This window comes from Labeo rohita, chromosome 19 (assembly GCF_022985175.1).
Source record: "Labeo rohita strain BAU-BD-2019 chromosome 19, IGBB_LRoh.1.0, whole genome shotgun sequence".
Classification (NCBI taxonomy): Eukaryota; Metazoa; Chordata; class Actinopteri; order Cypriniformes; family Cyprinidae; genus Labeo; species Labeo rohita.
In genome coordinates, this window is record NC_066887.1 from 24,765,582 (window position 1) to 24,788,104 (window position 22,523).

At 35.3% G+C, this 22,523-nt stretch overlaps 2 protein-coding genes across 4 annotated transcripts; one reads left to right on the forward strand and one right to left on the reverse strand.

Annotated features, from left to right (window-relative positions):
• Positions 1 to 1,814: 1,814 nt before the first annotated feature.
• usf2 (upstream transcription factor 2, c-fos interacting) lies at positions 1,815 to 15,657 on the reverse strand. Of its 2 annotated transcripts, XM_051135988.1 has the most exons (11): positions 15,110 to 15,657; positions 13,429 to 13,472; positions 13,235 to 13,353; positions 11,897 to 12,016; positions 11,629 to 11,791; positions 7,781 to 7,868; positions 7,422 to 7,466; positions 6,514 to 6,572; positions 5,952 to 6,046; positions 5,727 to 5,855; positions 1,815 to 3,994 (listed from the first exon to the last, which is right to left on the reverse strand). In XM_051135988.1, the coding sequence occupies exons 1-11, from the start codon at positions 15,145 to 15,147 to the stop codon at positions 3,908 to 3,910; spliced, it is 987 nt and encodes a 328-aa protein (XP_050991945.1). In that variant the 5' UTR covers positions 15,148 to 15,657; the 3' UTR covers positions 1,815 to 3,907. The 2 variants fall into 2 exon arrangements, with proteins under 2 accessions (XP_050991945.1, XP_050991946.1); XM_051135989.1 differs by lacking the exon at positions 7,422 to 7,466 and having other exon boundaries at positions 15,110 to 15,655.
• A 265-nt stretch (positions 15,658 to 15,922) lies between these two features.
• Positions 15,923 to 22,493, forward strand: lim2.4 (lens intrinsic membrane protein 2.4). Of its 2 annotated transcripts, XM_051135994.1 has the most exons (7): positions 15,923 to 17,001; positions 18,265 to 18,651; positions 20,041 to 20,254; positions 20,497 to 20,571; positions 20,712 to 20,861; positions 20,985 to 21,119; positions 22,202 to 22,493. In XM_051135994.1, the coding sequence occupies exons 3-7, from the start codon at positions 20,080 to 20,082 to the stop codon at positions 22,261 to 22,263; spliced, it is 597 nt and encodes a 198-aa protein (XP_050991951.1). In that variant the 5' UTR covers positions 15,923 to 17,001; positions 18,265 to 18,651; positions 20,041 to 20,079; the 3' UTR covers positions 22,264 to 22,493. The 2 variants fall into 2 exon arrangements, with proteins under 2 accessions (XP_050991951.1, XP_050991952.1); XM_051135995.1 differs by lacking the exons at positions 15,923 to 17,001; positions 20,497 to 20,571 and having other exon boundaries at positions 18,277 to 18,651.
• The last annotated feature ends 30 nt before the right edge of the window (positions 22,494 to 22,523 follow it).

Sequence of the window (22,523 nt, forward strand, 5' to 3'; positions counted from 1 at the left end):
TGTGATAATTACAAGATTTCTTGTTTTAAAGAAATAGCCTATCACCACATTAAAGAGCATCAAAATGGCATTGTTTCTTATTGGGAGTAACAAAACAAAAGGTTCTTGCAATAATAGACGGGAGGCTTGCTGTAATGTCTTTCATTTCACACATCACCAAGATTGATCTTGGGTTTTAAGAATCGATATCTATTTGTTAAAATGAAGACAGAAAATTGAAGTTTCAAATTAAGTTCCACACATACAGTTAAATCACGCTGTATTTGCACAGTAGCCTACACTGGGTGTTGAACCGAAAGACCCGTAACGAAAAGTTTCTGGACAAATAGGACGTGTACTGTCTCACCCCTAAACATTAAATATGAAATATAATATCCAGTAAATATAAAAATGAATGATATAAAATGAAATAAATACAGATGGAACACTTTTTAATAATGTCATTTACATTATTTTTAAAGTAGCTTATGCTCCAAATATCGTATCCTAATTTTACTAATGTAAAAATATATAATTTGATGAAGCTAATGTTAGATTAAGAAAGCCACTTCACAGTATTCACTAAATCTACAGTGAACTCATTTTGATATCATTTACAAAGCATTTTTCATTAAAAATCTGCTATAAAAACAATTATTCTTACCCAGTCTCTCCCTTTTGTTTTCTGTCTGTGTTGCTTCTACTTTCATGCTTATATATAGTCATAACCCCCACCTTAAACAGACCATGGGGTCTGTCCAGAAGATTTTCTATTATCTAGAAACGAAACTTAGTGATGTGGACTCAAACCCTGCTTTAAAACAAACATGCCACTTTAGGTTTCTCTTTCTTGGGAAATGAAACTTAACCCACCCGAGCAGAAGAAAATAATGTGCCCTGCTTTACATGGAAGCCTAGAGGGTGCATGTAGTTTTATTTTCTTTTACTTTCCACTGTTCAGTTATGATCTCTAAGTGCAGATTACTTCATAGAATATTACAATAAATGGAGCAACTGTAAGAGATCTGCCTATGTGATCGGTGATTAGTTTTCTTCTAGAAGATCTAGCAGTGAGAACCAGTGAAACACAGTAAGGCTGGCACAATGTACACACATACATGTCTTTTCATGCAACTGTACAGGAGTGGTAACAGATAAGAAAATGTTTAAATGCATAGGAGTTCATTGAAATTTATTTCAGCACTTTTGTTTCTGTCCAAGAAAAAAAAAACTACATATTGTAACTCTGGGTTTCTCTTTTATATAAGTACATACATAAACATCAACAGTCATTAGGTATAAACAAAGCAACTGCGTTGTATAGCTTATAGATATCAAACCAGTGGTAAGAATGCCATGCTAAGGGTTCCTCAATTCAACCAGACATACATGAATAAAAATACTCTTTCTAAACTTTGATTTAAAAGCAGCAGTGCATTAGACTACAGTTCTGGACTCTGTAAATCAACAGTCATTCAAGTACAGCAGGCATGGGCAAACTCAGTCCTGGAGGGACCAAGCTCCAACCCTGATAAAACTAGTCTTCTAGAAATCCAAAAAACCTTGATTAGCTTGTTCAGCTGTGTTTGATCAAAGTTGGAGCTAAACTAGGAACCCCAGCCCTCCAGGACTGTGTTTGTCCATGCATGAAGTACAGCATTAATACTGTGAAGAGGACAGAGCGTTTAAGGGTTATCTGTGCACTCTCTGTATTGCTATGTAGAATATTTTGATGTTTCACTGGTTCAACACTTGGTTTGCTTTGACCACAGATTGTTTGAGGTTTAACTTGGGGTTAATTTTAAAACCTGATGCTTTTAAACAAAACCAGAGAGAAGCGAAAGAAAAATGGGTGCTATAAACAGACAAAAGTAATATTTTTTTTTTTATAATCCAGCATTATGCTGTATTATTCAAGCTTTGCAATAAGCCTGCCTGACTAGGAAGGGAAAAACACAAGCCTGAGTAGACCTTAATCAGGTTAGACACCATACTGAATTGAACATGAACGAAAACAAGGCTGTGAGACATAAGACTTATATAGACATATATTAACGTATTTTTTACAACTTTCAAACCTGTTTTTGTCAGAAGTTTTGTCAGCTGAATAACTGGTATGTTGTTAAAGAATAGTACAATCTATTGAACATACTATACTTCTATCCTCACACTGTAGAAAAAAACAAAAAAACTATTTGTTGAGTCAACTTAAAAAAAATTGTTACCCTGCTGCCTTAAAATTTTAAGTTCAGGCAACTCCAATAAGTTTAGTCAACTTGAAATGTTACAACTTAGATACTTGAGTTGACTAAACTAAAAATTTGGTTTGTTAAACCTAAAAGCTGGGCTTGTTACCCAGCTGCCTGCAAATTTTAAGTTGAATCAATTCAAATATATAAGTTGTCACTTTTCAAGTGACTAAACTTTTTTGAGTTGACAGAACTTAAAATTTTAAAGGCAGCAGGTAACAAATTATTTTAAGTTGACTCAAATTGTTGAATCAAAAAATTTTTACAGTGCAGTTCTGTCAAAAATGAAATATATCGCTACCCTGACTAAGGTCTACTGGCTTTAAAACCTAGAAGTTAAACTGGTAAACACTAAAACTATTAAGAAGGTTTAAGAAAATAAATCTGTTTGCTTTTAAACTGTTTCCTTATGCATAGCTCATTAACAATAACTCAACCATTCCCGTCAGATATTGATGCTCATACTCTTAATTAAATGGCATTTGAACAATTTTAAAGCTCATCTCTGATTTTTTTGTTTGAAATGTTGTTGATCAATGTTTTAACCTAAATTAAGACTGTTACAAAATAAGATGGAAGATAAGCTACAACCAAAATAAGTCAGAACACTACTAGCAGTAGCATTTCTATCTCTTTCTATTGTGCATCTTCCATTTTATTTGCTGTAGATAAATGAGTTAGGGCTTATAAAGGACATTTCTTTGAATTAACTCATGACGTAAGAACAACTGGTTGAAATACATGATATATACAGTACATGTTTAGAATCTAGCATGTTAAAGCCAAAGGGCAAAAAGTGCAGGGTTACAAGGTTAGTGGGGAGTTCCAGAGCCTCGGCTATTTTCCTGCACCTCAAAACCCTGAGCTACTCGTTCATCCTTCACTAAAATCACAGTGCATTAAATATAATGGGAGTCTGAAAACTGAAATTTTATAGGTAATGCAGTTTTAGATATCATAGGTCTCTATTTTAAATGAAAACATACTCTATGCACTTTACATTCTAAGCAAATTTATGCTGAAAATTAGTCTTGATGTGCCACGTCTGATCAGCCTGATGAACGGATTTCACAAAGTCTGATATATGGAAAAACTGCAGGACAGAAAAACAAAATCAAATTCAAAACATCAGCCAAATGCAAAGGTTCTGTATACCCGCTACTGCGCAATTTCTTGAAAGCTAATAAATACAATACCGAAGAACCCTCGAAAAAAAAAAAAAAAAAAAAAAAAAAGACCTGTCATGTTAGAGACAGTAGTAACATTTGCACGATGTAGCAAAAATAAAATCCACAATATGTTTTAAACGAAACAGAAAAGATGAGCATTAGGCATGAGCAGGCATATAATTGGTTCACAAATCCAAGATTCAAACTGAAGGAGGATACTTCTGGAAGAAGAGGGTTATTCCGTATCGACCGAGTCCAGGTTGTTGAGTTCTTGCAGGAGTGAAGGAGAAAACAAAATGTGCTTGTACAGCAGATATTATTTTCACAACGGTCAGAGAGTCTCTTGTCAGGAGGATGTGTGTCTGTGTATCAAATAAGCATTCATACCCTACTTGAGTTGCAGAACATCTTAAGTCTGTGATGAGGTGTGAGCAAGTGAGTCATTGAGGGGTTATTTCTCCACTTGAGACTGTTTATTCGTGAGAATGTTTTTTTGTTTTGTTTTTTTTGTCACTGTGAAGCAGTTTCACTGATTTCCAGGCCATGCTGTTGTAGTTGAGCTCTGAGCAGTGCATTGTCATTCTTCAGGTCTTCAATCTGCAGGATAATGGACATTCAAACATATTACTATGTGCCAATTGGGCTTGGTCAGCAAAACCACAGATCTCATAAATCTGCCTTTTAGGATTTAATAAACCTCACATAATCTGTCTTTTATAGACAATAATAATATTCACTTCAGGGTTTATACTTTTAAATGACTTTCAAGCATTTCACAACTATTTCCAGCACTTTAAAGCTCTAAAATGATTTGAATGTTATTTTTAATGGGATGACCAAAATATACTCTGTTGTAAACAAATGCTTATGTAAAATTTAAAAATATATCAAATCACCATTATAACTAGTAGATGGCAGTAGAGAAGCACTTATTGGCTTATTCATTTCTACTTTGTCTTGTATTTTGAAATTATAAAATCACTATTATAAAATATCAAAACATCAAGAAATCATATTTTGTCAGATTTACACTCTTGTGTATGAAGTAAGAGAATCTACATAGTATCCTGAAAAACAGAAACTTTTCTTAAATTTGCAACTAAATCACACAATCACTGAAGTTGGTTAGTTCCATTTAATACTATAGAAGAATAATGGTACATTTAACAAAAGTAGAATATATCAATTTTCTATATAAAAATTAGATTTTGCAAATTACTGTTGTTAATAAAAGTACATTCTGTACGCTTCCTAACTCAAGCTTAGTGCTTTACTGTCAAATTTGTATAAACATGAAATAAAAAGAAATGAACATGTAATATTATTAGTAACAGCATTTATTAATGCATAACAATAGTAGTTTTATGATTAGTTGATCTATATTTTTAATAATCTACATATCTGTAGAACTTGGTGGCACTGATGCCACTGCTCTCAAATGTTACTTTGGAGTCCTACAAGCTATTTAAGATTCAGCATTATATTTAAGTATCTACTTTCTTCCATCAAAGCACAAGATGCAACATGATCTGTGATTTTCACAAAGCGGAATGTCACAAAAGTTGGAGAAATTGGTTTTTACTGTCTGCCATCAGACATAAATATGAATACTGTATGGTAGAATGCACTTCTCAAAGTAATAAACACTAATAATGCACAACAATAACTATACAGTTTAGGGCACTATTTTTTAAGAATATCAGACATTATCACAATTTGTCATCCATGTTTTAATTGAAACTGTAAACCTCTTATACCTTCTGTGTATACTGTAGCACTAAAGTAATTGCCAAAAAAAGATTACATTTTAAGAATATTACACATTAAATATGTAAGCAATCATTTGATTAATACTGTTTTTGACCAAAAAACAAAAACTGAAATGGAGTTTGCGGGAAAATAACATGCATTTTAATAAAGTTTTAAATTGTTATAATTTTATAGTTTTATAAATACAACTAATTAAACATCCTTTTTGATTATTAGCACTTAATTCAACTGTTAAAAATGGAATCCAGAAAAATTCAAATGGAAATACAGAATTTGGGGAAAAAATTAAACCAAATTAAAAAAAAAAAAAAAAAAAAAAAAAAAAAACATAAGCCATATAACCAATGTCATAGGGCCAGCTACAGTGTTACTGCCATTAAAGCAAAAAGGGTGACAAACAAAATACCAATACATTTTTCAGTTTAACTAGCATTTTTATTATATACGCTATCTGCAATTAAAAAAATTTATTTGAGGCAAAAAAAAGCATCTTAACTAGTAATCTGACTTAGAGACCCCACTGTAAATCCTACTTATTTAAAGTCACCAACAAAAATACCTGTTGTCTTAGTAGCTCATTGTCCACTTGTATTCTCTCCACCTCCTTGTAGCTCTCCTGCAGCCTCTGGTTAGTCTGTCGGAGTTCTCTAATGTAGTCGCAGGCTTTAGACAAGATGCCTCCTTTACTCTAGAGATGACAAAAAGCGGTTCATTAACATTAGGAAGTGAACAGAGGTACAACAGATCCAAAAGGAAAAGATCTGGCACTATGCAAGTTACTTACTGCTCCTGTTTTGGTATTGTCCATATTGCAGTCTGGGATGATTTTAGACAGTGTGACAATCCAGTTGTTGATTTTGTCTCTTCTTCTCCTTTCCACTGCAGAAACAACAATAAAACGATTTAGCAACCGTCCAAAATGATTAAAAGTCAGTATGAAATACAAATTGACCCCATTTTCTCTTCCTAATGTATGTTCCTGGTTTTAACTGTGAATGAGTTATCTGTGTGTTATTTATATATTTTTTAAAAACTTTGTCTTTATTAATGTGTAACCAGTGTAACCATTTCTTTCGTAACTCCACACTATAATTCAATCAAATCCTGATGACTAAAATTCCAGTTTTACATTTTCCCCTAGTTTTCTAGTTTCATATTGACTAAAATGCAATTAAACAGAAATTACTAAAACATGAATAAAAAATATTCAGGAAATGCTTAAAGTTCATCATTACTTTTTACGTCGGTTAAATTTGTGATATTGATCATGTAACTGCTTTGTACCGATGTTCTTGCTTTCATTGAAACTGTACACATTCTGAGCTCTAAGACATGCATTAGTTCACCTTCATTGTGCTGCGCTCTCCTTCTCTCATCACGAGGTGCCCGGGGGCCATCAATCTTCCTGCGCAAGTAAGAGAGAGAAAAGAAAAAGAGGAGACTTGTGTTAGCTTGCTCTACTGCACTATTAAACTAGCACCAAATGAATCTGTAAGACAACACAGCTGAAGCTTATTTTAAGACAAACATTTCTCCAGCCTGTTTACTCATATAACAACAGTTCATTATAGAGTCACATATTTTAGTCAGGTCAATTCGATTCTACCCAAAGATTTGCTCAAATCTGGACAAATAGGTAATTAGCCTAAAAGAAACATGTAACCCTTTGATTTTTCCTCATTTCGGTTTTTAGTGGCTACAACCGATCAAACTGATGTCTTCCGAACATGAAGAAAACTCAAACACCAACAAACACAACTACAGTATTTATACAGTATGGAATTAAAGGAATAGCTCATCTAAAAAAAAGAACATTTGCTGAAAATGTACTCACCTTCAGACCATCCAAGGTGTATATGATTTGGTTTATTTGTTGGAACAGATTTGAAGAAATTTTGCATTACATCAATTGCTCAGTGGATCCTCTGCAATAAATGGGTGCCGTCAGAATGAGTTCATCTGATAAAAACATCACAATAATCCACAAGACGTTAAGTGATGGACTGAAGCTGTGCGCATTACTTGTGGATCATCAGCTGTTTGGACTCTCATTCTGACGGCACCCATTTGCTGCAGAGGATTTATTGGTAAGCTAAGCCATACAACGTTAATTATCTCAGAAACTCATCTACTTGTTGGATGGCCTGAGGGTGAGAACTATTCCTTTAAAACCCAGCTGCTCAATGGCGGCGGTATCTAGAGAAGGACAGGCTGGCAGCTGAAAGGGGGTGAGGATGTAAAAGTTCTTCCTCACCAGTCTGATCTGCTGTGTTGAAGAGTCTCACGTTCACCAAGGTCTCTGGGGATGGCAGGCAAGTGGGACAAATTTTTTCGGTTGTTTTTCTGACTGCACTTAAACTGATTGGACAATACTTTGCATATTTATATAAAATCATTGCATTTTTAAATTAATTCCACACTCTCAATTTGAGGCGTTTTGTGGGACAGTTCATCAGAATTTGAATTGAAATTCCACCTTTGTTATTCTGAAATCTGAAATTAATTTAGGGGAACGTGAAGGGATCAAATCATTATGTACAAAGCACTGGGTTTAAAGGACTGGGCTGTGCAGACTGGGAAAAGAGAGGAATGTTAACCCATGATCATACTTACGTAGAGTAAGTGTGTGTGCGAGGGGCGATGGTCCGTGGTGTTCCAGTCTGTAAAACATCTGGTGGACTCATCATCACGTAAAACTGACCTAGGGTAAACAAAAAGAAAATGTTAAAATAATGCTTGAAAAACGCAATATGAATGAACCTGCACCTGCAGCATCTGTTATCAACATATGTATGTGCAAGAAAGTAGATGAACATACTAATGATTTTAGCAGCTATTACACAATAATTATCTTGTTGTGCATTAAAATGCAATGCCAGATGCTAGAAACACCACATTCATGTGATGTGTTGCATTTTTGGGCCACTGACATACTAGAACCAACATTACTTACTAACACTGAGTGTGACCAATTATGCTTAAACTGACAACATGTGTCATAAAACATACAGTCATAAAAACTGTGCATGTTTCCCACTGACAATTTGGAATATCGTGGGGTTTTAATGCTTAAAGGTATAGTTCAACCCAAAATAAAAATTCTGTCATTAATTTCTCACCTTCATGTCTTTCTAAACCTGTAAAACCTTTGTTCATTTTTGGAACACAACTTTTTGATGATATCTGAGAGCTTTCTGACCCTGTATAGACAGCCATGCAAGTACCACCTTCAAGGCCCAGAAAGGTAGTAAGGACATAGTTAAAGTAGTCCATGTGACATCAGTGGTTCAACCATAATGTTATGAAGCTACAAGAATATATTTTTTTTTTTTTACACACTAACAAAACAAAAATAACTTTATTCAACCATTTCCTTTCTTCCATGTTGGCCTTCGATGTGCATTCGCAAGAGTATCATGATACAGGGTTTCTGCAGGTTTTATGAGGGTAAATTTAAGACTTTTTAAAGAACAGTCCAACTAAAGAAAATTTAAGGGGAAAAAAAAAAAAAAAAAAATGGAAGGGAAAACAATACAGCAATATGTTCTCTAAGTATAGTTCGAGTTTTACTTTCACTTTCAAATTAGCAGCAATTCGGCGTCAAGCAGTTGTTGGTTTTTAGTAGGGATGAGCGAGTACAGCATTATCTGTATCTGTATCTGTATCTGTTAACCATATGAATTATCTGTATCTGTATCTGTACTCGGAGTGGGCGGGGCCTAACCCGGAAGTGGGTGGGATTTAACCTGGAAGTGGGTCATGTTGTATTGAAATGGGCGGGGCTTTAACCGGTATGTTATTTTAAGCATGCAATTGATATGGGTTGATCAGAAATTGTTATATTTATTGCTGATTAGAAAACTATTTACATGACAGCATCAGCATTGAGCTTCAGATCAGTGGTTTTGATCATGATAACAAACGAACTATATACAGAATAAGTTTTGCAACAATGAATACAACACATGCGGTTGCAATTACGAAGTAAAATGTAATGAACAAGAGTTTTCATTTCAACATAACTTTCTTTTTTTAACCTTGAGCAGTGTGGTTTTTTTATTTATTTATTTATTTATGTACATAAATAAATTTACATTTATTTATGTACATTATTTAATACAGAAAGAAAGTGTCAGACACTCAGTGCGTGAAGTAAAAAAACTGGTCAGAGCCAGCTGACGGTTTAAAAAAGAAAAATAAATTCTCCGACAGGCAGAGACGCGAGTTGCTTTTACCAAGCACCACGTCTGAACAAACCCCACGTTTACCAAAACTCTACTGGTTAAAAAGTAAGTACTACAAACAAACCAAAGTAAAAAACAAAAGTGATGCTGAAGAAACCCTAAACGTTAACGGAAAAAAACCCGCAAACCTGAGTGACTGAGGGAGAGAACAGAGAGAGAGCGCGCTGTTCTCTTCTCTTCTCAGTGTTCTGTGTGTGTGTGTGAGCAGAGCGGGACACAGCAACACAATAAATCTGTATGTGTTAGTGATGCGCGGATGGCGGTTATATCCGCGGGCGCTGCGGACAATCCGCGGGTCGGGTGGGTCGGGTAATAAAAAATTGCATTCTGATTATTTGCGGGTGGTTCGCGGGTGGATGAGAAAAATCAATAATGACGCAAATATTAACTGTATTTTCTAACATATGTTTTAAATACTCGAGTAGGTTAATATGCAGTGGTGTGTATAACCCGCGTATACCCATTTCTTTATCAGTCGGCTCTGCGCACCCACTTCTAAATCCCCTCTGATGCGCATCATTCAGTAGTGTCCTGCATTAGCCAAAATCATGACAGGCCACCATTTGTAACTAAATCGTATGTGAATAAATGCAAATATTCGCTCAAAACACCCAGCAAAGACGGTAAGGACCCTAGCGCCGGCTTCCTTTGAAATATGTTTTATCATTGCACCTGATGCGCCTGATGCGCCCGCGCCCGCGCCGTCCGCGCCAGCACCACATTTGCTGCCTGTTCATACGCGAGAGCATGTCAAGAGAGGCACGCCGAGTATTAAAATAAAAATTATTATTGATTACTAATTTGAATCAGTACATTATACCGAAAACAATACGTCACGTCCAGATATCAGTTAACGTTATTCTTTTTAGCGTGGATTTGGCTTAAAAGCACGAGTGATTAAGCTTATAAGTGTTCATCACATTCATCATATCATCATGCAAAACTAAGAATTAGAATAATTGTAAATGACGATCGGGTGCGGGTCGGGTGCGGTTATCTAAATCAGAGAAAAATACAGGTGCGGGTGGGTGGCGGGCGGATCATTTATTTGGAGCTGCGGATTCCGGTGACGTTTAAGCTCATCCGCGCATCTCTAGTATGTGTGTAGGGGAGGGGGCCCTGTGACTAGCCTATCACAGAACGCAGACACAGTAAACTACCCAATGAGAATTTTTATTCAATCCGAGCACAGATATTGACTCGTATTACTCGTATGATACTCGTACTCGGCAAAAGTGCTTTATCCGTGCCGGATACTCGTTTCAGCCGAGTATCCGGCTCAACTCTAGTTTTTAGTTTGTTTGAGTTTTCCCTCTTTTTTTCACTTTACTTCAGAAGTAAAAAAAATAAATAAATAAAATGAAACATATGAGGAAACAATCCCTCACGAAAATTAATGCCATGATCATATGAATTTAAGACTTGCTGCTCTGATTTACAATCTTAATTCACGGAAAAGCGATTTAAGACTTTTTACGACTTTAAGACCCGCAGAAACCCTGCGACACATGCGTGTGCTGCTGTTGATGCAGGAGTCAACATTGTGACATCAACGTTTGTCTCTCTTAGTTCATCGTCTACATATTCTAGTTCAAATAGGTAAGGCTGGGCAAAAAATTGCAAGTTATCCTCTCTGTTAAATTCTTCAGACATGTCTACGATGACTATTTCATGAACAGCATGCACCTTCTGCTTGTAAACAAGGCGCAGCATATCCTGGTTCTACGTCGGAACACCGGCTCCTGCGTAAGCAGTACCACACGCATGTGCCGTGATACTCTCGTGAATGCGCACAGAAGAGATTGCTGAATAACCACTGATGTCACATGGACTATTTTAACAATGTCCTTACTACCTTTCTAGGCCTTGAACGTATCAGTTGCGTTGCTGTCTATGCAGGGTCAGAAAGTTCTCAGATTTTATCAAAAATCTCAATTTTCGTTCTGAAGATGAACAAAGGTCTTACAGTTTGGAACAACACGGGGGTGAGTAATTAATGACCAAATTTTCATTTTTGGGTGAACTAACCCTTAAATTTACCATCACAACATGCATGCAATTTCTTCTAAATGCATTGCCAAGTTACTGATTTGCATGGAAACAGGTTATTTCAATGAAATAATTTTTTTTAGTAGTTCTCAGCATTTTGGTGTGCATGTAAACATGCCCAGTGTCAATGGCAAACACTGTTTTTGGACTTTGGCATGTGACACTGACCTCCAGCCTGTGTGAGGGTTGGATCAGACGTGGCCTGCACCGAGACAGCTGTAGCTGTACCGTCACTGACAGTTGCTGCTGGGAAGTAGGCGAAGCGTGTCTCTCCCCCCACTGTTTCCCCCGCTGGACTACCTCCATTACTGAAAGGGTTCTGGATGACAGCCTACAGAGAGATAGATATAGAAATTAAGACACATGCAGGGAAATTTGACACCGCATTAATTTATTGCTTTTCTCCATGCTTCCTTCCAGTGGGTTTCATACACACCTGTGCTACCGCTTGCTGTGCGCCTGCAAAGGTGGCTGCGGACACTACACTGACTGCCGCTCCTCCATCTCCTGCTGCTTCTAAATGGTCCTCTGTTACTTGGACCACGCGATATGTCACCTGTATTAGGACAGAACAAAAAGGTGAACTTTGTAAGAATGTTCTGTATATTTTCTTTAAGTAAATAATTTGACATTTCTGAGTGAGACAGGATAGTCAGCAAAATAAGATTCAACTAGATTTTATCTATCAGGAGTCAAATTATAATAAACAGTGGCCATTACACATAATATAGGTAATACAGATAGTAGGTAAAATAATGCTTATATACACTACCAGTCAAAAGTTTATACAGTAATATTTTTATGTTTTTTAAAGAAGTCTCTTCTGCTTACCAAGTCTGCATTTATTTGATCTAAAGTACAGCAAAAACTGTGAAATTTTGAAATATTTTTACTATTTAAAATAACTGCTTTGTATTTGAATATATTTTAAAAAGTCATTTATTCCTGTGATTTCAAAGCTGAATTTGAGCATCATTACTCCAGTCACATAATCCTTCAGAAATCATTCTGATTTGCTGCTCAAAAAAACATTTATTATTATTACTAATTTGAAAACAGCTAAAAAGAGTTTTTTTCAGATTTCTTTGATGAATAGAAAGTTCAGAAGGGCAGAATTATCTGAAACAGAAATCTTTTGTGACATTATAAATGTCTTTATCACCACTTTTAATCATTACTTTAAAGCTATTTTTTTAATCATTTCTTTAAAGCTAACTGTTTTAAATATTGATAATAAAAAAAAATGTTTCTTGAACAGCAAATCAGCATATTAGAATGATTTCTGAAGGATTATGTGACACTGGAGACACTGAGTAATGATGCTGAAAATGTATCTTTGATAACAGGAATAAAATACATTTAAAAATATATTCAAATAGGAAGCTGTTATTTTAAATAGTAAAATATTTTGTATTTTGGATCAAATAAATCCAGGCTTGGTGCGCAAAAGAGAATTCTTTAAAAAAAAAAAAACTGGTAATGGTAATGTAATGGTAAACTGGTTGACTAGTAATGTATATAATACCAAAATAATACAAATGATAAAATAAAATAAAACAAGTTTTATTTTATAATGATAAATAATACTAAACGCAACAGCATAAGAACGCAATAACATAAACAATACTAAAATATCATTTGCAGACATAAGAGACATTATCCAGACATAAAAGCATTCTCCTAAGGGCCGTTACTGACACACAGTACTCCAGGCCATGTTTTATCACAGAGTGACCGCAGTTCGAACCCTGGAAAGGTCAAAGGTCACACTGACCTGTCCACCAGTGTTCTCTGTCCGGAACTGATACTGAACATTGTGGTCTCCAAAGGCTGCTGCTTGCTGGACACTCGCTATGGTAACCGCTGCCTGCTCCTCCGCCCCAACCCCCTCTCCTGAGAAATGCACCATAAGCAAACAGTGGTATATTGATATATGCACATCACTTAGAGCTGCATGTTTTTACTTACCCTCCTGCAGCTGAACAACCTCCTCAGTTTCCTGTTTCTCGTGACTGCAAGAGAAAAAGCACATGTTTCAGGTCATCCTATGAAACTACTCAAAGGAAACTCTACAGATACAGATCAAAATCACAAGCTTTTAGCACATTCTAGTGATGGAAATTTGGTGGTAATTTCAGCTAAATGTTTAAATCAAAACAGTGGTTCAAAAATAATAATGCTGTTTACTATAACAGTGTTTATTGCAGTTATGTTTCAGTCCTTTAGTCCCTGAATATGTGACTTTGGACCACAAAACCAGTCATAAGTAGTACGGGTATATTTGTAGCAATAGCCAACAATACAACAATAATTTTTCTTCTATGCAAAAAATCATTAGGATATTAAAAATCATGTTCCACAAAGATATTTTGTAAATTTCCCACTGTAAATACATCAAAACTTAATTTTTGATTAGTAATATGCATCTCTAAGAACTTCATTTAGACAACTAAAGTGATTTTTTTGCACCCTCAGATTCCAGATTTTCAAATAGTTGTATTTTGACCAAATATTGTCCTCTCCTAAAAAACCATACATGAATGGAAAGCTTATTCAGTAAACTCAATTAAAAATTTCAACAAACTGGCCAGCCCCTTATGACTGGTTTTGTGGTCCAGGGTCACATATACTTTGCATATATAATAAATAACTACAAAATTTGCGTTTCTGTTTTGAAACCTAATTTTGCGTGTCTTAAACTTTAATAAGATTATTTTAAAATGACGACTTCTTTTTTCAAAATGCTATTAAAACCCCTTTTTATACTTTTTATTCAAACACAGCTCGCGAATCGCGAACCGATTCATTAAAAAGATCCGACTCAAAGAACGATTCGTTTGCGAATCGGACATAACCACTACATTCGGTCGTGTTGCAATTAATTAAAGAGGCGTTTGAACTAATTTAAAATCAATTAAAAACTCAAAACGACTTAAAAACATGTTCTATATATAGATTGACCTAGATCATCAAAATCTGTTATCCTAACTTGGTGAACAAACGGTGAACGCCCCCCTTCTCATCACTAAAAACTGTTCAGTTTTTAAAGTGGCCTGCAAAATTCAAAAACACCAATAACAATCTCTTCTCTGACTTAGATAAATATATATATAGCCAAATAAACACCACGGGATTGAATAAACAAAAGCCTCTGAATGCTTATAAAGCCTCTAGATGAAACGATGGAGGTTGGTTGCAGGTTGAAGGGAATTTAATGCATTAAACTGCTGAAGAGCTTTTGTTCCGACAGCACCAAACACGACATTTCTACTTAAAATATCCGTTAAACTGTCTTTTATATTTCAGAAAACATAAACACTGAAGACTGCTGTTACATTAATATGAACACCGGCTTGGAGTTGTGCTATTTTCAAATACCAAGGATAAACAAAAAAATCACCAAATTAGCAATCGAGCTAATAGTGATATAAATATGTCGACCGAGGATGTTAAAACGCCTGCGATCTGTTGTTTTTCGTGCTACACGTATCTTATGTTTACCTTACTATAATAATGGCATGCACAAAACTTAATAAAAGTCAGAAAATAAAGTTAAAAGATGATTGCTAACTGCCCTCCTATAAAAACAGAGCAGAAAATGGTTGACTGGGGCCTTGAGGATGGCCGTACATAAAGGACGCGCTCTCACCTCGTCGAGGTGTCCAAGCTCTGATCGAGCATATCCATGAAGGCGAACGGATTTTAAAATGCGATATTCAGCGACACTTGAAATACGGGAGATGGAAGCGCTGATCACGGGGACAAACACACGGGTCATGTGAGAAAGACAGTCCAGGACACGTGAGGTGCAGGCTGGGCGAGGAGTTAAAATGGAGACCGCTGTGGAGGAAGACGGAAGGTGTACCGGTTGTTGTTGCGTATGTTACTCACTCCCGCCCTATTGCCTAGACGAGTTCTCGACCTGTTGAGTCGCGTAGTCGCTTATTTTCCGACTTTTTGCTTCTTTGTCAACACTGGGTTTATTAATCGATTTATTTTTAGGCGTTTGGTACTTTTAAACCTCGTTTTCGCCTTATTTCAAAATCGCGCTGTGTTGCTTTGTTATCGCTCTTCACGTATCCATCCGCAAGCGTTCTATTAGCCACCGCATTTTAGCGCTGCCGTTAATAAGATATGGAGTGGACTGCTTATTTTAAACAAAGTGCGGTTAAGGTTAAAATAAAGGAGCAATAAAACATTTTTGGTAGACGAAAATAACAACACGCTTAAAGGTGTGTACGTATTCTGAAACAGCTTGTATTTCGCAGGTAACGTTACGGGGAAGAACAAATAGGACAGAACAAATAGGGGGTCTACATTATTGCGATAGACTTTCAACGCTAAAACTGGATATTGAAGTTCAATTGAGATCTAACTAGCCTATTGCTATTACAACCTCACGAGTTTCATGATGAATGACATGATGTTTGGAAATTGCAATTAATAAATGAGTGAACTTAAAAACTTACCTTGTGTATTCGCCACGATTCAGAACCTGTTCGTGTGTAAACTGAAAACGTATAACGTGTACAAAATATACGATTTTTCTTTGGTCACATCAGCACAAGGAATTACGAATATGACGAGTGGTGATTTTTCTCAGGTGACCCTCATGATCCAATCCGGGTTTTTGGACAAACCACATGACACGAATGCAAGAGTGGTGGATAGGAAATAGACATTTGTTAATCTCTAATGTAAATAGGCTGGCTAATATTTGCATAAATGCTCAGAATTATTTACTTGATATACATGTGTAACATGTTTTCATAAATAAACATTTGAGATTTTGTCAGTAGTAAAAGCGTTGTTTTCCCGATAGTAGTCTACTATGGTTTCCTGAACTTGCACTGCTGTAGCCACGAGGCTGTGCTGTATGGCAAATTGAGCTGTTCAGATCAACAGAAAATGTCCCAGTTGAAATTGAACCTTGTCATAATTACGCATTATACATAGTTTTTTAAGTTAACGTGATTAACAGAAGTCATAAAATGTCCTATTACATGAACAACTTAAGCCACGACATTTAACAACATGGAAAGATGCAGTGTTTGTTGTTCCAGCTCATACACCTCAATGGTTCAATATTTCTTGAATTAAAATGTGGAAAATTGTGATGTAGCCAGCTAATGTAAATCTGATGTATGTGTGAAGACAAATCTCCCAAGTACTTTTCTGCACAAAAGATGCTTTAAACTGTTGATTTATTGTCACTAGAACTCTTCCTTACTTAATTTAAACTGTTTTCTGTTATTCTGATCATTTTCATTCAGCATTCACTAGAAACACCCAAAAATAAGAAAATTAATGGTTTTATTTAAACCGACAGTTGTTGTAAGACAGAATAAAAGTTAGTGTCCAAGTGCTTTTAGAGAATTACTGAAGGGAGTGTTAGATGTGTATATTAATTCTGTATATTGTATATACGTGTTCTTTATTTAATAAATAATTAATATGTGGATTTTTATGCTCCAGCACTCCTTGTGAACCTACAAGTGGGTGTAGAAAATGGATGGATGGGTGTTTTGCAGCATTGATGAGGTATATTTGCTTTGTTGTAAAGCAAATGCCCAAGAATTTCACTGAACGTTGCAAAAGTTTACATACACCTTGCAGAATCTGCAAAATGTTTATTATTTGACCAAAATGAGAGGGATCATACAAAATGTATGTTATTTTTTATTTAGTACTGACCTGAATAAGATATTTCACATAAAAGATGTTTACATATAGTTAGCATTTTTGTGTATCTAAACTCTTTCCAACAATGACTGTATGATTTTGAGATCCATCTTTTCACACTGAGGACAACTGAGGGACTCATATGCAACTATTACAGAAGGTTCAAACGCTCGCTGATGCTTCAGTAGGAAACACAATGCATTATGAGCCAGGGTTGTAAACATTTGAATGGAACAAAGATGAGTATATATTTCTCTTATATATATATATATATTTTTTTTTTTTTTCATTTAGTACTGCCCTTCAGAAGCTAAAGAAGGTACTTATATGTTTCCTAGAGGATGAAATAAGTTAAATTTACCCTGATTTTCAAATTCAAAAGTTTTGAATTTGAAGACTCAAATTTGAGCCGCTCAGTTGTTCTCAGTGTGAAACGATGGTTCTCAAAATCATACGGTCATTGATGGAAAAGGTTCAAGTACACAAAACTGCTGAAAAACCAAGAATTTGTGGGACCTGAAGGATTTTTCTGAAGAACAGCGTTTAACTGTTCAGGACAAACATGGATCTTATGAACAACTATTACTGAATATGTTAAAAAAAAAAAAAAACAAACACAGCTGTGGACCATTTAGGTTACAACACAGTATTAAAAATCAGGCACACATAAGCTTTTGAACAAAGTAATATTTATAAATTCAGCTATTATTTTCTCTTGTGCACTATATGTAAACATCTTTTTATGTGAAATATCTTATTCAGGTCAGTACTAAATAAAATATAACATGTATTTTGTATGATCCTTCTTATTTTGGTAAAATAATTGACATTTAGCAGATTCTGCAAGGTGTATGTAAACTTTTGACCTCAACTGTATGTATGTACAATAATATAATTTATAGGAATATGATTGATTTAACCAGTTTTGTGTAAGTTCACATCAAATGAGTCACATGCATTCCTATGAGTTCTCTGTAAAAGCTAGTACATAAGCATCAACTTTTTTACAGATCATAATTTTATTCAAATGGAATTTTTCCTTGTGTTTGAACTATATTGATTCCGTCATTTTATTTGGGAATGGGAAACACTGAGTTTATTGCACTTTAAACTAATCTATAGGTGTGCCTGGGTATCCACGCTGTGGCCCCTGTCAAAGCAAGCATGCAACTCAGCGTTTTGCATTGACAGCTGCACCAAAGCAATCCTTTGAATATGTGCAGCTACAGAACAGTCTACTCTTCAAACAAAAGAAGGACCATTGACATCATGCATACACATAGTGAAAAGTCGGACGCACCAGGGCCCCTGCCCTAACCAGTTCAAGTGTATTTGTTTCAGGAACAGAGGAGGTAGCATTTAAAAGATTTTGCCACCATCAACAAAAAAGGGCAACAGAGGTTGTCTATTTCTCTTTTGCCTCTTAACATCTCTCTCTCCCTCTCCACTCTCTCACTCCCTCTTTCCCCTGAGGATAAGCAAAGAGGGATTTGCCTCAGCAGCAACAAGGTACGTGATGAAAAACTTGTATCTTTCTATATTTCTGTAATTCTTAATATTCGATTCATTGATTGAACCATCAATGCAGTGTGAATGGAACTGGTAGCTATTTTACTATAATTCTATTACATACATACATGTATTACATACATTACAGAAATGTTTTCTCTCTTAATGACTGTCTAATCTGGAATATCCCAAATATTTCTGATGTTTCAGTGTGATATGCTTCTCAATTTTAATGTATTGAATTATACCGAAAAAGCTGTATTTTTAAGCTTCTAATGTGAAGAAATTTGATAAATGAAATTAATTATGCAACTGTAAAGAAATGTCTCATTGTGAAGACTGAGGAATGTTTTTTTAAAAGTAGATGTTGTTTATAATACAAATTCGTAATGCTATTTTGGAAATGTATTTTTTTTTTTTAAAATGCTCAAATGCATCTGTTTTTAACTGAGTAATTTTGATATATTAATATTTATACATGTAAATATGTTCATATTTAATTTAATATAATGTTTAATCTATTGAATTACAAAAGTTGTAATTTTAAAAGATGTCGGCATGTTTATTTAGCCAATTTTATTTAGCCATACATAGTTTAAAGAGAAAAATGCTTTACTTTTTGCAAAATGTTTTTTTTATATTTTTATATTTTTTTATTTATTAGTTTTACAAGTTTTTACCTTCCTGCATAGTTGTGAAAAGTCTAACATCTGTATTTTTCCCTGTTCCCTGTTTGATGAAATATGATAAATGAAATGATTTATGCAAGTGTAAAGAAATAATTGTGAAGCTTGAGGGATATTTTTAAAGAATAGATATTGCTTACAATACCAAATTCCTAATGCTATTTTGCTAATTATTTTTTTTATTTTTATAATTTTTATAATTCATATTTTTTATTTTAAAACACGCATGTGCAAATGCTTTTGTTTAAACTGAGTAACTGAGTTATTTTGGTACACTAACATTAATAGATACTAATATTTAACATATGCACTGTAAAAAAAAAAAAAAAAAAACAACTTAAAAAAAGTTGTTTCAACTTAAAAAAGTAAGTGTTCATGCTGCCTTAAAATATGTTAAGTTTACTCAACTCAATTATCTATGTTTTCGTGTAGTACAACTTAACATTTCATGATGACTAAACTTAAAATTTTAAGGCAGCACGTACACTTTTTTTTAAGTTGAACCAACTTTTTACAGTGTGTTTAATTTGTTAAAATACAAAATTTGTTTTGAAAGATATGTGAACATTTGCCAAATGTTGGTTTGAAGAGAAACATTGTTTGATTTTTATGTTTCATATATATTTATAGTTGTGGCATTTATAAATGTGTGCACATAGGCATCTGTATGTGTAAAATTAAAACATATCTCCTATCTGTTTAGTGTATATCTCCTTCCTGCTTAGTCGCAGCGTGTGTCAGGATGTACAGCTTTATGGGCGGCGGCCTGTTCTGTGCCATTATTGGGAACATCCTAATAGTGGTTTCCACAGCAACAGATTATTGGATGCAGTATCGCCTCTCAGGCAGCTATGCCCACCAGGGCCTGTGGAGGTACTGCATGGCCAACAAGTGCTACATGCAGACAGCAAGTATAGGTAAGCAAATGTATTCATACAAACTCCAGAAACCCATCTGAATGTGTCTATATTTAAATTAATGTGAAGTTACAAGTCAGATGTAGAGTCTCTAACAACATTATACAAGAAATCTGGCACCTGCATTTGAGCTTCTAGACCATTTTATCCTGTAGATGGCAGTGCTTTATTCTTTTTGCCATGCAGAGCTCCATACTTTTGGTTTGTGTTGTCTGAGCCTTGCACAGTCGTATTCTGAACAGGTACTCCAAAGTTGTACCCCTGGTCTAATAAGATGGCATCTGAGATTACAGGAGCTGTACTCTGGTTCGTTCAAGGTGATTCTGCAGGGACAGTTCTTCAAAGATCAAATGAGAAAAATCAGGCAAACAGTGATAAGAATTGGCTGGGATGAGAAGAGAATGAACATGCCCGTCTCGACTGTTGTTTTATGATCGTTTCTCGTCTGTTTCCCCAGCATACTGGAATGCCACACGAGCATTCATGATCCTGTCGGGAATGGCGTGCTTTGCGGGCATCATGGCAGGCATCCTCTCATTTGCCCATTTTTCTGCCTTTGAGAGATTCAGTCGTTCCTTTGCCGCAGGAATCATGTTTTTCATCTCTAGTGAGTCACAAACACATATACAAAGATCTGTAGAATGTGAAATTTTAGCATAATTAAGTATAAATATAAACTGTTCTCAAAGTCAAAAATATAATTATAATCCATCTCTTTTTTCTCACCCAGCTCTGTTTGTGCTGCTGGCTATGGCGATCTACACTGGCGTAACCTTAAGCTTCCTGGGCAAGCGTTTCGGAGACTGGCGCTTCTCTTGGTCCTACATACTGGGATGGGTGGCCATGCTCATGACCTTCTTTGCAGGTGATAGAAAACCTCACAGACTGCAATTTAAAGCAACTGTTATATCCACCTTACCATTCGACAGAAAGTAAGCCTATGGACAAGACTTCCGGATCATTAGCCGCTATAGGAAAATAACGAGAAGAACGTGATGTAAATGGTAAAACTGAACTACAAACCAGTGTGTTTTACACATAATTAAGATAATACATTAATACAAATAAAACGGTAAGAGACACCAATTCTCAATATCAAGCAGCAAAACGAACTGTTATGTACAGCTGGACGCTGATGAGACCGGAAGCCAGACCTGTAAAATTTACAAATGGTCACCGCCCAGTTTTACAGGAAAAATAAGGTGGATAGTCTTGTGTATTTTGCGACTTTAGAGCCCCCTACAGTTAAGTGAGTGAAATACACTGTCATAATTACAGTAGATATACACGTGGATTCAAGTACTGCTCACTGCAGAGCCGAATGGCCTCCAACTCCCCCTCTCTGGAGCTCCAGCTCCTCCCATCTGGCTCTGCAGCGAGCACCCTCTCCGTGGATTTGCCGCTGCCGATGTAAAGCAATCTGCCTTTTTTCGCGAAATGTTTTACCGGCTCACCAAACTTACGTACTCCCAGCGTGTTAAGAAGGATCATGGAAAATGAACAGAAGCCATTTTGCCTTATTAGAAGTCAATGTAGCATCAAAATGGACTGCAATCTAAAAGTAGTTCAGATGGTAGAATATAATAAAGGGAGTTTTAGTGTTAAACGCTATGAAATGTTCACGTGGTGCAGAATGAAAATAATATGCCTAAGGATGTGGTTGAAAGGACTTTGATTGACCTAATGATAAATTTTGGTCACAAAAAAATGAAACCAGGATGTGCATGACCAAACTCATGTTAAAAAATCACTCTTACAGTCATCTTTATGACAAGCAAAATAAAAATATAAATTCTCCTATTCTCATTATTAACTATATGGACAAACAAAAGGAGATAAGTAAATATAATTGCTTATTCTTTTATTATTTATTTCATTTTTAGTTGATACTCTAAGAAATATTGTCACTTGTTTAAATGTTTATGATTTGATAATTGTCTTTTGCAGGTATATTCTACATGTGTGCCCACAGAATGTATGAATCCAGGAGAGTGGTTGGAAGTCGCTAACCTGAAGAAGGAAAAACTGCAAGCAGCAGAAAGGTTGGGTTCAGAAATCATCAGGACCTTCATCGGACCTTAATGTTAGACCTTAAAATTTTAAACTGCAAAAGTAAACGGACAAATTAATAGCTTAAAGGACTTTTTTACACATGCACATATATTTGTATAATTCTGCACAGATAAATATACCAGTCTTCACAAATGTTTATTTCACTTTTCATAATTTTTTTTCAATAAAATTCCACATCAAATCATTTTCTGTGAAA

Coding starts and splice junctions, on each gene's coding strand:
- usf2 (XM_051135988.1), bottom strand. CDS start 15,147: ATGGATATGCTCGATCAGAGCTTGGACACCTCGACGAG. Junction 6,573..7,421: donor CAACACAGCAGATCAGACTG/GTGAGGAAGAAC, acceptor TTACTTGCGCAG/GAAGATTGATGGCCCCCGGG. Junction 6,047..6,513: donor GAGAGCGCAGCACAATGAAG/GTGAACTAATGC, acceptor TTGTTTCTGCAG/TGGAAAGGAGAAGAAGAGAC.
- lim2.4 (XM_051135994.1), top strand. CDS start 20,080: ATGTACAGCTTTATGGGCGGCGGCCTGTTCTGTGCCATTATTGGGAAC. Junction 20,255..20,496: donor CATGCAGACAGCAAGTATAG/GTAAGCAAATGT, acceptor TATTCTGAACAG/GTACTCCAAAGTTGTACCCC. Junction 20,862..20,984: donor AATCATGTTTTTCATCTCTA/GTGAGTCACAAA, acceptor TTTCTCACCCAG/CTCTGTTTGTGCTGCTGGCT.